This window comes from Pocillopora damicornis, chromosome 1, assembly GCF_964200805.1.
Source record: "Pocillopora damicornis chromosome 1, jaPocDami1.2, whole genome shotgun sequence".
Classification (NCBI taxonomy): domain Eukaryota; kingdom Metazoa; phylum Cnidaria; class Anthozoa; order Scleractinia; family Pocilloporidae; genus Pocillopora; species Pocillopora damicornis.
The window spans coordinates 10,620,847-10,635,892 of NC_142670.1; the positions used below are offsets into that span (position 1 = coordinate 10,620,847).

Genomic DNA, 15,046 nt, shown 5'->3' on the forward strand with positions numbered 1-15,046 from the left:
CTTCTTCTTTTGGACTAAACACGTATCCTTGACTCCGCTGTGGCCAAAACCGCCGAAAAAACCTGAATGTTCAGTCATGTGACAAAAATAAATGGTCTAGTTATGTTATTTAACCGACTTCAATCATTTTTTTTTGTTGTGTTGTTTTTTTTTTGTGGGATGTTAGCAGGAATTAAAAAACAACACATTTCGCGCTCTTGGGTTAAGAAATTGGAGTAACGTGATAAAAGCTAACAAAAGTGAAATTTTATGGCTAGAACCACAATGACTACCAATTCTTTATCACGTATGAAAGCGGAACCTCGTCAACGTCGCTATTAATTATTTTAGTTCTTAGAAGTCCTGCGAACATTATTCGACCGCCTCCGCAAAACTTGTAGACATTCAGAGGAACTAAATATTTGTCTTCAACTATTCAAACTACATATCCACAAGGTCGTTACTCATACGAATTATTGAACATGTACGAAAACGAAACCTCGCCAACGTCACGGTTAATTATTTTGGATTCTTGAAAGCCTGTGAACATCATTCGACTTCCTCTTCGAAAATTGGCACAATAAAAACATAGACCTTGACTGGAAGTAAATTTTTTTGGTCTTGAGCAATTCAAGTTACGTATCCTCTAGGTGGTTAGTCGTGTTATTTCTAACCGATTTTGCGGTCAGAAATCGGTTTTAGTAGATATGCTTTTCGCGCAAAGGTATAAATTGGCATTTATGTTTGCGTGCTTACATCGTACGCTGCGAGGTGAGAATGAGGGCTCAGTGAAAGCTAATAATGGTGCAGAATCTTAATCTGAAGGCCGATAAAAATTTCCAGAATATCCCTTTCAAAATCGTACAGGAACAGACTATTTATTATTTACTTTCTCCGACATAATTTTTTATGGGCCAGCTACTTTCAGTTTTTCATATTTTATTAGCACCTTCAAAAGAAAGTTTATGGAATTTTCTGTAGCTTTGTGGAAATTTTTACAGATGCGCTTTATGAAATAACTGAGACCTTTGGTGGATAGGTGTGTCTGAGTGGTGGTATATGACTGTGGTTTTTTTCGTAATAGGCCGGGGGGGAAGGGTGTTGGTAGAATTCGTGACGGTTACGCAAAACCTCGCTTGTATTTGCCTTAATGGTTCAGTAGTGAGTACTTGGACCCTTGACAGTTAATGCCAACTTTATACTTAAAACGAACTTTTAGGTTAAAAGAGCCTAGTGGTTCGCAAAAAAAAAAAACTTTAATGATGATAATAAAATTTTAGAAAAAAGGTTATCCATGCATTATGTTTAAGTAAAATATACTAACTGTAAGGAGTCTTAGGTGTCTTTATCTATCACCAGTTAGAGTTTATCGGTTCAAATATTGGTCGAAAGGCTTTCCTTCTACGTCCAGTTAAGTCAACAGAGCGGAACGTGACTCGAGCTGTCACGCCATCACGATAGCGTGACAGAGGAAACTTTGGGACTTGTATTTTTTTCTCGACGTTCTCTTTAGATTACTTTCATTTCAGTCTCCATCTATGATTTGTAACCATGATTTCTAGCGCATTAAAATCGACTCCATTTTATTGCCAGCTATGGCAGAAAGTAATTTTCCAACAACGGGAGAAAAACTGGACTTGAACAATGAGCCTCCAGTCACAGGTGAGAGAAGAAGACCGTTATAGGATAGTTTTGAAGTGGTTGTTAGGCCTTTTGGTCGAATAGTTAAGTACATCTTTAATCATCTTCACTCGTCTTTGAAACATTTACACTAAAGGTTTTACGTGTTTTAGGAATCTAATAAATAGGTTGGTATTCAAGGTGACGAGGATAGTGCGCATGTTGGAATTGCTCATAGTTGTGATCACTGAAAAGATTGATATATTTTCCGCTTGGTAATTTCGGCGACAGAGAAAAGTCAAATTACGTCAATTACGTCACTGGAGATATACGATGACCTCTCAAGAGGTGAGACAAAAAGGCAAAAGTTTTTCAAAGGCAACTCAATGTAGTTTTTGAAATAATTATATAAAAAATTCCTACTGCTCTGGGAATAACTTGTTGGAAGTCAATAAGCTTTATCTCTTAAAGTAGAGTACTCATGGTCGAACATAAACTAAGGTGATTTGGTCACCACGAAAATGTTAATTGCAAGGGACGTGAAAACTAAAGAAATATCATTGTTCTACCTAACATTCTAATCATTGTTGAAATACACATTTCCATTCCATTTTTGTACATTTAATCATGTTTTCTATATCCTTGACAAGTTTTGAGATTAATAAGAATAGTAAAGGTCTGCTTCGTTATCTAGAAATTGCTAAAGAACTGAGATACCAGGCCGGAGAAGGAAGACGTTATGGCAATGTCGGCAACGCTTATCATGGTCTAGGACAACTCAAAGCAGCAATCGAGTACCACCAACGTCATCTAGAAATTGCTAAAGAAGTGGGAGACAAGATCGGAACAGGAATCAGTTATGGTAATCTCGGCAACGCTTATCAAAGTCTAGGCAAATTAAAAACAGCAATCGAGTACCACACACGTCATCTTGAATTTGCTAAAGAAGTGGGAGACAAGGCCGGAGAGGGGATTAGTAATGACAACCTCGGCCACGCTTATCAAGGTCTAGGACATTTTAAAACGGCAGTCGAGTATCACGAACGTCATCTAGAGATTGCTAAAGAAGTGGGAGATAAGGCCGGAGAGGGAAAAAGTTATGGCAATCTCGGCAACGCCCATCAAGGTCTAGGACAGCTCAAAACAGCAATCGAATACCATCAACGTCATCTAGAAATTGCAAAAGAAGTGGGAGAAAAGGCCGGAGAGGGAATTAGTTGTGGCAATCTCGGCAACGCCTATCAAGGTCTAGGACAGTTCAAAACAGCAATCAAGTACCATCGACATTCTCTGGAAATTGCTAAGAAAGAGGGAGACAAGGCTGGAGAGGGACGAAGTTATGGCAATCTCGGTAACGCCTATCATGGTCTAGGACAGTTTAAAACAGCAATCCAGTGCCACAACCGTTGTCTAAGAATTGCTAAAGAAATGGGGGACAAGGCCGGAGAGGGACAAAGTTATGGCAATCTCGGCAACGCTTATCAAGGCCTACGGCAGTTCAAAACAGCAACTGAGCAACACGAATGTCATTTAGAAATTGCTAAAGAGGTGGGAGACATGGCCGGAGAAGGACAAAGTTATGGCAATCTCAGCAACGCTTATCAAGGTCTAGGACAGCTCAAAACAGCAATCAGGTACCAGCAACGTCATCTAGAAATTGCTAAAGAAATGGGAGACAAGACCAGAGAGGGAATCAGTTACGGCAATCTCGGCAACGCTTCTCAAGGTCTGAGACAATTCAAAACAGCAATCAAGTACCATCACCATTCTCTGGAAATTGCTAAGAAAGAGGGAGACAAAGCTGGAGAGGGACAAAATTATGGCAATCTCGGCAACGCCTATCATGGTCTAGGACAGTTCAAAACAGCAATCGAGTACCACAACCGTTATTTAGGAATTGCTAAAGATGTTGGATACAAGGCCGGAGAGGGACGAAATTATGGTAATCTCGGCAACGCCTATCAAGGTCTAGGACAGTTCAAAACAGCAGTCGAGTACCACGAACGTCATCTAGAGATTGCTAAAGAAGTGGGAGATAAGGCCGGAGAGGGAAAAAGTTATGGCAATTTCGGCAACGCCCATCAAGGTCAAGGACAGCTCAAAACAGCCATCCAGTACCATCAACGTCATCTAGAAATTGCAAAAGAAGTGGGAGAAAAGGCCGGAGAGGGAATCAGTTGTGGCAATCTCGGCAACGCCTATCAAGGTCTAGGACAGTTCAAAACAGCAATCAAGTACCATCGACATTCTCTGGAAATTGCTAAGAAAGAGGGAGACAAGGCTGAAGAGGGACGAAGTTATGGCAATCTCGGCAACGCCTATCATAGTCTAGGACAGTTCAAAACAGCAATCAAGTACCAGCAACATTGTCTAGTAATTGCTAAAGAAGTGGGAGACAAAACCGGAGAAGGAATCACTTCTGGCAATCTTGGCAACGCTTATCATGGTCTAGGAGAGTTCGAAACAGCAATCGAGTACTACAACTTTTATCTAAAAATCGCTAAAGAGGTGGGAGACAAGGCCGACGAGGGAAAAGGCCATGGCAATCTCGGCAACGCTTATCAAGGTCTAGGACAGTTCAAAACAGCAATCGAATACCATCAACGTCATCTAGAAATTGCTAAAGAAGTGGGAGACAAGGCTGGAGAGAGACAAAGTTATGGCAGTCTCGGCAACGCTTGTCAAGGTCTAAGACAGTTCGAAACAGCAATCGAGTTCCACAACCGTTATCTAGAAATTGCGAAAGAATTGGGAGACAATGCAGGAGAGAGACAAATTTATGGCAATATCGGCAACGCTTATCAAGGTCTAGGACAGTTCGAAACAGCAATTGAGTACCATCAGCATTCTCTGGAAATTGCTAAAAAAGAGAGAGACAAGGCTGGAGAGGGAAGAAGTTATGGCAATCTCGGCAACGCCTATCATGGTCTAGGACTGTTCAAAACAGCCATCAAGTGCCATCAGCTTTCTCTGGAAATTGCTAAAAAAGAGGGAGACAAGGCTGGAGAGGGACGAAGTTATGGCAATCTCGGCAACGCCTATCATGGTCTAGGAGAGTTCAAAACAGCAATCGAGTACCATCAACGTCATCTAAAGATTGCTACAGAAGTAGAAGATAAGGCCGGAGAGGGAATCAGTTATGGCGATCTTGGCAAGGCCTATCATTGTCTAGGAAAGTTCAAAACAGCAATCGAGTACCAGCAACGTCATTTAGAGATTGCTAAAGAAGTGGGAGACAAGGCCGGAGAGGGAAGAAGCTATGGCAATCTTGGCAACGCTTATCAAGGTTTAAGACTGTTCAAAACTGCAATCGAGTACCAGGAACGTCACCTAGAAATTGCTAAAGAAGTAGGAGACAAGGCTGAAGAGGGACAAAGTTATGGTAATCTCGGCAACGCTTATCAAGGCCTAGAACTGTTCAAAACAGCAATCAAGTGCCATCAGCTTTCTTTGGAAATTGCAAAAAAAGAGGGAGACAAGGCTGGAGAGGGACGAAGTTATGGCAATCTCGGCAACGCCTATCATGGTCTAGGAGAGTTCAAAAGAGCAATTGAGTACCATCAACGTCATCTAAAGATTGCTACAGAAGTAGAAGATAAGGCCGGAGAGGGAATCAGTTATGGCAATCTTGGCAATGCTTACCATGGTCTAGGAGAGTTCGAAACAGCAATCGAGTACCACAACCATTATCTAGAAATTGTTAGAGAGGTGGGAGACAAGGCCGGAGAGGGAAGAGGCTATGGCAATCTCGGCAACGCTTATCAAGGTCTAGGACAGTTCAAAAGAGCAATCAAGTACCAGGAACGTCATCTAGAAATTGCTAAAGAAGTCGGAGACAAGGCTGGAGAGGGACAAAGTTATGGGAATCTCGGCAATGCTTATCGAGGTCTAGGACAGTTCGAAATAGCAATCGAGTACCATCAACGTCATCTAGAAATTGCTAAAGAGGGGGGAGACAAGCCCGGAGAGGTAAAAAGCTATGGCAATCTCGGCAATGCTTATCAAGGTCTAGGACAGTTCAAAACAGCAATCGAGTACCAGGAACGTCATCTAGAAATTGCTAAAGAGGTAGGAGACAAGGCTGGAGAGGGACGAAGTTATGGGAATCTCGGTAATGCTTATCGAGGTCTAGGACAGTTCGAAACAGCAATCGAGTACCATCAACGTCATCTAGAAATTGCTAAAGATGTGGGAGATAAAGCCGGAGAGGGAATCAGTTATGGCAATCTTGGCAACGCTTATCAATGTCTAGGAGAGTTCAAAACAGCAATCGAGTACCACAACCGTTATCTAGAAATTGCTAAAGAGGTGGGAGACAGGGCCGGAGAGGGAAGAAGCTATGGTAATCTTGGCAACGCTTATAATGGTCTGGGAGAGTTCGAAACAGCAATCGAGTACCAGAACCGTTATCTAGAAATTGCTAAAGAGGTGGGAGACAGGTCCGGAGAGGGAAGAAGCTATGGCAATCTTGGCAACGCTTATCAAGGTCTAGGACAGTGTAAGACAGCAATCGAGTACCAGGAACGTCATCTAGAAATTGCTAAAAAAGTGGGAGACAAGGCTGGAGAGGGAATCAGTTATGGCAATCTTGGCAACGCTTATCATGGTCTAGGAGAGTTCGAAACAGCAATCGAGTACCACAACCGTTATCTAGAAATTGCTAAAGAGGTGGGAGACAAGGCTGGAGAGGGAAGAAGCTATGGCAACCTTGGCAACGCTTATCAAGGTCTAGGACAGTTTAAAACAGCAATTGAGTACCAGGAACGTCATCTAGAAATTGCTAAAGAGGTGGGAGACAAGGCTGGAGAGGGACAAAGCTATGGCAATCTCGGCAACGCTTACCAAGGTCTAGGACAGTTCGAAACAGCAATCGAGTACCATCAACGTCATCTTGAAATTGCTAAAGATGTGGGAGACAAGGCCGGAGTGGGAATCAGTCATGGTAATCTCGGCAATGCTTATCAAGGACTAGGGCAGTTTAAAACAGCAATGGAGTACCACAACTGTTATCTAGAAATTGCAAAAGAAGTCGGAGACAAGATCGGAGAGGGAAGAAGCTATGGCAATCTCGGCAACGCTTATCAAGGTCTAGGACAGTTTAAAACAGCAATCGAGTACCATCAACGTCATCTAGAAATTGCCAAAGAAGTGGGAGACAAGGCTGGAGAGGGACAAAGTTATGGCAATCTCGGCAATGCTTATCAAGGTTTAGGACAGTTCAAAACAGCAATCGAGTACCATCATCGTCATCTAGAAATTGCTAAAGATGTGGGTGACAATGCTGGAGAGGGAATCAGCTATGGCAATCTCGGCAACGCTTATCAAGGTCTAGGGCAGTTTAAAACAGCAATCGAGTACCAGCGACGTCATCTAGAAATTGCGAAAGAAGTGGGAGACGAGGCCGGAGAGGGAATCAGTTATTGCCATCTCGGCAGAATTCTTCTCGGTCAAAGAAAGTTTAAAAGGGCAATTGAGTCGTACCAACGTCACCTAGAAATATCCAAAGAAGTAGGAGACAAGGCTGGAGAGGCATGCTCACTCGGTGCTCTCGGTATAAGTTTCGAGTGCCAAGGAGATCCCATGAGGGCCTTTACCTACTATTACTCGAGTGTAGAGGTGTATGATGATATCAGGGCCAGTTTTCAATTTCAAGATACGTGGAAGATTTGCTATCGTAATCAGCACCAAAGTGCATACAAAGGTTTGTGGCGTATAAGCCTCATTCAAGGTAACGTTGTGAACGCTCTTCTTGCCGCAGAAAAAGGACGTGCTCAAGCTCTGAGAGATCTCATGGACGCAAGATATCAGCCTGAAGATACTTCCAGGAGGAGCGGTTCGTGCCTTTCCCTGAGTTCTGTTCCATCAAGCACAGTTTTCATAGCTATCAGTGGACCGTGCGTTTACTTCTGGGTTTGCCTCAGTGAAGATAATATCCAAATGAGAAAGATTCACGTGAACAATTATAAGTGTGAGGATGAATTGGAATCTTTCATCCAGCTACTGAACAAAACTGCCCTTATGGAGAATTTTAGGGGAGATGCTGTCACACGCGGAAATCCTTCAGCTGATTCGCCAAAAGAGGATCAAGTGGCCAAAGATATGATCCGAGATGATGTGAGGTACTCACAATCAAGTGCTCTGCAGAAGCTTCGTGACATCATCGTTAGTCCTATCGCTGATCTGATCGAAGGCAACGAGTTAACTGTCGTTCCGGAGGGGCCATTTTGCCTTGTACCTTATGCTGCATTGGAGGACTCGAGGTCATCGTGTCTGAGTGATTCTTTCACAATTCGTGTACTTCCGTCCTTGACGACCTTACAACGAATACATGATTGCCCAGCTGACTTCCATGCGAAGAGTGGTGCATTGCTGGTTGGCGACCCATGTTTCAGAGATATCATCTACCAGGAGAGACGTTTAGTGCAACTTCCGGGAGCAAGAAAAGAAGTGGAGATGATCGGACGCATCCTCAATCATTCCCCTCTCACTGGAGAAAAGGCTACAAAAGATGAGGTGTTAAAACGAATGTCATCAGTGGCGTTAGTGCACATTGCAGCGCACGGTAAAATGGAAACTGGGGAAGTCATCTTGGCACCGAACACCACAAGGAAAAACTCTCAGCCAGAAGAAAAAGACTATCTACTGACGATGGAAGATGTCCTAGAAGCTGGGCTGCGGGCTCGACTGGTTGTACTGAGTTGTCCTCACAGTGCTCGTGGGGAGGTCATGGCCGAGGGTGTGGTCGGCATCGCACGAGCATTTTTGGGTGCCGGTGCCAGATCTGTTGTGGCAACCTTATGGGCAATTGATGACGAGGGAACCCTGGAGTTCATGAGTTTCTTCTACGGTGCACTTGCTAAGGGCAAGAAGGCAAGCGAAGCTCTCCAGCAGGCCATGAAGTGTATGAGAGAAATTGAAAAGTACGAGGAGGTGAAGTACTGGGCACCATTTGTACTCATTGGTGATGACGTCAGCCTGGATTTCAAGGAAATTCAGACTCTGAACCAAGTAATTACTCTGTTTATAAAATTTTTTCAATACCAAGTGACATAAATCAAAATTATAGTTGTTGTATGTTGTTTTTCTTTCAATGGAGTTAGGAATTTTTGGTTGCTCGAGCAAATTGAGATGAAATGCAGTCGCTGCAACATTTACAATGATAACCATGATAAGAATGAAAAAAGATCAGATTTTCTCTATTACTATCCAGTTTTGCGGTGTATTGTTTAATTTCACATAGCCAAGGAAAACACCCGATGGCAACTCAACGATCCTTCCTAAATTTGTACTCTTACTTTTCAGCTGAGGCAGTGAGCATTGCAACTATATCAGAACAAGGACCAAACCCGACGAAGTTAACGATGATATTTGGATCAGAAAGCACTAAGCTACCGATGAAAACTTTGTCAAGAGTCTTCTTTTTAAAGCAGGGAGAATCAACAGATGGCCAAAGACAAAATCAACGAGAGTCCTTAACGATCTCTATTGTTTCAAAACTTGACTTGTCACCCGTCTGAACTGTTCTTACGAGCTTGAAGGATTTTGGATACTCTAAAGGAAAAGGACTTTCAAATGTTTTGATCCTTAATATCTTACTCAAACTGATTTTCGTGTAATTTTTCTTTTATTGAGATGTTTTGAAATTATCATGACCAGCAACATAGAGAGCTATATTTTTAATCTAACATGGATGAAATTGTTAACGATAAACAAGATTTTGGGCGTCACATTAACGTCAAAGTTGAGACGTCTTTAAGATGATTTCCAGACATTTTTTTTACAGATTTTTCTCTCGATCGGTTCTTGCCAGATGACTGATATAAAGCTATTATTATGTTAGTTTATATCCGATGGAAACTGTGATAAACTATTTTGAGGATTTTTACCTAAGAATTACTTAACAAAGTTCTTTTTTCTGTATTAGAAACATTGTTTTTCAGGACTTAAAATAACAGATTTTTACCTTTATGGCCCGGATTTAATCTTACTCTCACCAATATCTAGACTAAGTTTTCCTTTACGTTTGAATGCGATAAATTGTGCTCATTGTTCAAGCATCACGATGCATTCTAGATATACTGTTAAAATTAACAGCACAACAGCGAAACGAGGGTTTAAAAAGGGTTTTGTTTCCATCTATAGGCCGATTTCACAATTGTACATTATACAAGGCATCGATAGAAGCGATAGAAGCTCAAACTGTGCGAGAAAGCTGAAGCCAAGTGATGTACTTAGTCACTCCTAATTAGTTGTTTACCTATTTCGTAAGTTCAATAAAGAAGCATTTGAATGTCAAAAAATGAGGCAAGTCATTTGACATTTTGTTGGAAGGGAGGAGTAAGTCAATGACAAAATTAAGAAAATTTCTGGCGACGATCACTTTGAATAGCGCGCGCTTACGTGTTATTCGTTAACCTTTTCACTTCCAAGATCTTATAAGTAATTCTCTTTTCTGTCTCCCAGTCAATTCCGATCCTTTGGTGTTAGTTAGGAGAATTCGGGTTTGGATCAACCTATAACCCCTAATTAAAACTTTTCTTTATTCTCCTCTCTTGTCTTCTTGATATTGTCTTGATATTGTGAGGAGAAATTCTGTCTTGGTCACTCATGGAAGTAAAAGTGTTAATGAATGCCTGAACCCAAGGCTATCTGTGACAGAAGACTGAACTTTTCGTTAAACTCATGGACCGACTTATAATGAGGTGACATGCAAGATTTGGAATCTAAACAGTTTTTAGGTGTCACTTTTCAGGGTAAAAAGAAAGAAAACCGACAAAACACGACGTAAAAAAATAAGTGGACCAAGGATGAACCTGGAAGAGACCTGTGTAAGGACATCGCTGTCGCTTGTATTTTAAGCGATTTTAAATCTGGCCTGCAGAACAGGCGTATCTCAGTTGCGTTTTGCAATCGACCAGAGGCAAGCGCGCTAGGTGGCGCGAAGTGCGAGTCCTTTGCTTTTAAAAGACAGTTAACCAGACCCGAAAAGTCAGGAAACTCTAAAAGTATGACCAGTATGACCAAACCTTGCTAGTTAAAACAGCGGCTGTGTAAATCATTTCCGTAGGAATAGGGGTCCGAGGGAGCTTGGGGCCCACCCCCTTACGCACTTTATTGGCAAAAAGGAAGTAGAAAAATGCCTTAGCCCCGGTGTACAAGGCTGTTACAGTAGAAATAACCATAAAAAAGAAAAAAAATTAACTAGTCCCTAGGTTGCTTGGAAGTGACAATATTTTCATTCCCCAATCAGTGCTCCAAAATGCGCCAAATATATTTAGAACGTATTCCTGACCCACCATGTTACCAGTAGTCCCTTCTTCATTCCTAAATTGGTTTCTTCTGTCCTGGTAAATTATTTAGCGGTATATCTGTATTAATACATTTCAACACGACCTCAAGGAGTGAGTATAAAGTTTTAATTACCCCTCCCTAGCTGCGTCAAGATTGTGGGCGACTTTGTAGTCACCCTTGAAAGCTCGAGGGTTTATGTCACATGACGAATTTTAAAGATATTGGAGCCAAAAGTAATAATTTCCCTAGTTTATGACTAGACTAAGTTTTCTTCCCCGTTTTCTCAGACATTTTCGGCGTATCAAAAAATTTGACCTGATCTACCCACCGTGGAATAGCTTATATCGATTTGTCATGTTACCACTTATATTTTTGATGAAAAATTGAGTGCGAAGAGGTTACAAACAAAAAGGTTGTTTTATGAAATATAATCTGTTTAGTTCTTAAAGTCTACTTAAGTATCGTATGGTTTTGCTCACAATCATCGCTTCAGCTTCAAATGTTTGCATGCGGCTGGAGCCTTGCAAATTTGCGGACATGTTTTAATAAGAAAAAATGCCTGTGCGCAAGACATTTTTCCTCGAAATTTCGACGATACGACGTGTCATGTATTTGAGGTGAAAGTTTTTTGCGTGCGATGGCTGTGCGCTAACAGTATATTAGGTACATCGAAAAAGTACTGCAGCATGTGTTTACGTGTATCCAGCCAACACGCTGTGTTTATCGGAAATTGACTCTTAAACAGGATGCGAGATGTCACTCATTAGTCTATTGAATAGTGTCTTTTCTTAGCTGGAGGAGAAGCGAATTCTCAACGCGCGGGAAATTAGCGCACGGTCGACAAGAACTTATCCTCTCGCGCATACCCGTCGACTGTAGTGCTCTTTGAATACGTAGTTTATCACCGCTGACCAACTTGATCTCTTTCACCGACTCTCCCATCCTCCAAGCTCTTTGCGATGCAACAAACGAACAGCAGGAGAAAAGCTTCTCAAAGTAAGATTATTAACCCTTTACCTCCCATGAGCGACCAAGAGAGAAATTCTCCTTACAATATCAATACTATAACAAGCAAGATATTAAGCATGAGAATAAACTAAAATATCAATTAAGGGATTATTAGTTGATCTGGTACCAAATTCTCCAAATTGACATTATGAGAAATGTATGAAAGATAGTAAAGAGAATTAATAATGATATCTTGGGAGTTTAAGGGTTAAGGTCGTAAAACAAAAACTGGGAATCAACGACATTATTTTTACCAATAAATTGAGAGAAAAAAAAGGACAACAAATTAAAACAGAAAAAATAAAACAACAACAACGTGAGCGGCGCCAAAAGATTTGTTTCATTCCTTTCGTTCGACTGTTTATAAGCTAGCATGTTCTGTTCCATGGGAACAGAAACAACAGAAGTAGAAGGCTAGGAACTTTATTTTTCTCATCAAATGCAACAAACACCGCTCACAAAACACAGCTTTCAAAAGCTTCTTCGCTCTAAGATCAGAGTTAATTTGCCATTCTTTTTTCTTATTCTTAAATTGATTTTACGTTATTATAATAGGCTTTAAATAACATAAAAAGACAAACTATCATATGCAATGACAATTTCAGTTTAATAGTCCAAGGTCACTGGATTCCACAGCGATCAGAATAAAGCAATGGTTTCCTTTCATCATCCGTTGTGCCCTCTACGAAATGAGGCCTTACCGATGACTCGCATTCCAACACCGTCACTGCCTTTAAAGTCATTGGACCCACGTAACTCAGAAGTACAGGAAGAAACACGATACCATGCAGCGCGCCGATTAAAACAACGCCGAGATACACGCGAAAGTTGAATACCTAAGAGGAAAAAAGTTAAAGTTACGGCTAAAATTTCTTTTCCATTGATGCTCAGTTACGCCTTGATTAAAGGCGTGCGCTCGGAAACGGCCGAGGTACGGTGATCTGACGAAGTCGCTGTGGGAGGAATTTTTCGGGGAGCTGGGCCAACGTAACTTAGCAAAACAGGAAGGAGCAACAGCCCGTGAAGAGCACCCAGTATTACAATGCCAACATACATACGGAAGTAGAAAACCTGAAAAAAATAGTAGATAAAAAGGAGAACTGATTTAATTTGATCCAACATTAAAATGTACTATTCACGATTGAGACATCTCGCGGTCACATCGAGGCAATGCACAGATAAGAAACTCAGTCTGGTTACCAACTCACTGGGTCACTAACTAATTATTTCAGCTTCACCTCGAACTCTTACAAAGTGGGTCTCATTAAGACTCTCGTTGATAGGGCCTACAAGATTAATAACACCTGGTTAGGGTTTCACGAGGACCTTGACAAACTTATTGATATTCTAAAACTGAATCTTTTCCCGGCTAATTTAATCGAGAAGATTATAAACCGTTACATCACTGGGACCCAAGGCAATCATCATCCCCGGGGTTCTCTTCCTACCACCTCACCTAGGTTTTACTTTAAGCTACCCTAAATGGGCCACTTTTTTGCTATCAATCAAAAAAGAGATTCGCCATTTTATTAAGCGCTATTGCAATGACTTGGATATTAACATGACAGGACGGAAAACGCGTGCACTGTAAGTACCTCCCGTTGTCCCACACAAAGCCTTAGAATATTTTTCTAAGGCTTTGTATGGAACAACGGGAGGTACTTACAGTGCACGCATTTTCCGTCCTGTCATGCTAGTTTTATCTTCCTTCCAAATCGGCTTCTTGTTTGGTGTGAAAGACCCTGTCGCTGACGGGCTCCGTTCACGTGTGGTTTATAAGTTTGTATGTGCTGACTGTAATGCGTGATACGTTGGTGAAACCTGCCGGCATTTTTCCACACGTGCTAGAGAGCACTTAGTCACTGACAGGGCCTCTCACATTTTCAAGCATCTGAAAGATTCTGCACATTGTCGCACTTTGTGTTCAGCAGATAACTTCCATGTTTTAGATGATTTATGCATTGGTGCCACTGACTCGTAGGGTAGCGTGTGTATTACATTGTACTGCCCAACAGCTCCCCTCAAAACGGCTATCTCACAGTTTCCACAATAACTCTGTTCTTTATTGAATTGTTAGAAGCCCTCGATAGCGAAAACATGGAACGATTACTTTAAGACAGTTCCGAGAAGGAACATACAAATAAGTATCGAAGGCAAATCATTTAAACGTGAATTTTGTCATCGTCATTAACAGTTTTTATCAATACGCGTCAGTAACAAAAACAAACGAGAAGCGAGAGAGGCAAACTGACCAAAGCAACGAAGGAATAATTTTCATACGACTCCTGGCTGACCAAGCTGCGAACTACTTTGCACTTACCTCTTCTGAATGAGTTAAAATCGGTCGTAAAGACTTGCAAGAAAAAACTCCACCCTCCACCCCCAAGGCTAGCACATGATCTCCAATACAAAATATACATTTTACGGTTAATAGAAGAAGAAATACAAAGCATACGCGGTTTACATGCAAACTTTGAAGTAAAGATGAACTTATGGCTTGATGATTTCTTGAGCATTCTGGGAAAGCTAAACGCAAACTCTCATTGGAGCAATAAGGAGGTGTGACGGAGGTGTGTCCATAACCATGATTACGAAAATGAACTCCTCCAACCTTTGCGGCGGAATACTGCAGGAGGGAAGATAGTTACTCGTGTATTTACTTCGCCTGCAACTGATGGATAAACATATGATGCGGATATTTTGCAACAGCATCACATGGATAAACATTTTTATCTCCGGAACGTAATTTATTGGCACCACCACCGTAAGTTAAGAAAATGTTCACAATTCTTTACCAAGTATCAACTCGCCTAAACCAGGGCGCAAAATTTGAGACCTACATCTCTTCCTAGTTTCTTAAAGTAAAGGAATATTGACATGTGTTGTTTAAGGAAATATTGAAGTCACCCTGTGGCAGCCAGGCTGTGAATGGTGTATACATGTATCCTAATACACAGTACAAGAATGAAAACCATGGGCAAGGAGTTAGTTAAGATTATCGATATATGCGACAGTTGTGCACTCGAGATTTTTCCAGTTGCAGTCAATATCAATATCTGCTGGAACAACACAATTCAAAATATTTTGACGTTAAACAAAAAACTATAAAGTAGTATGTCAGTCAAAAGTTACACAGTTCCTAGGTCAT

General features: G+C 41.4%; 2 protein-coding genes across 2 annotated transcripts in view; both read left to right on the plus strand.

Moving 5' to 3' along the window:
• LOC149051912 (uncharacterized) overlaps window positions 1-15,046 on the plus strand; it is a 154,286-nt gene that overhangs the window by 56,301 nt on the left and 82,939 nt on the right. The gene's annotated exons all lie outside the window — the stretch shown is intronic.
• On the plus strand, window positions 1,575-13,039 carry LOC149051917 (uncharacterized). The gene is made up of 3 exons (XM_089200132.1): window positions 1,575-1,641; window positions 2,294-8,607; window positions 8,902-13,039. The coding sequence occupies exons 1-3, from the start codon at window positions 1,575-1,577 to the stop codon at window positions 8,911-8,913; spliced, it is 6,393 nt and encodes a 2,130-aa protein (XP_089056258.1). The 3' UTR covers window positions 8,914-13,039.

Bases quoted from the DNA above. Each gene is read 5' to 3' on its own strand.
- LOC149051917 (XM_089200132.1), top strand. From the start codon at position 1,575: ATGGCAGAAAGTAATTTTCCAACAACGGGAGAAAAACTGGACTTGAAC. The intron at 1,642-2,293 runs GTGAGAGAAGAA...TTCGTTATCTAG, and splicing joins CAATGAGCCTCCAGTCACAG to AAATTGCTAAAGAACTGAGA.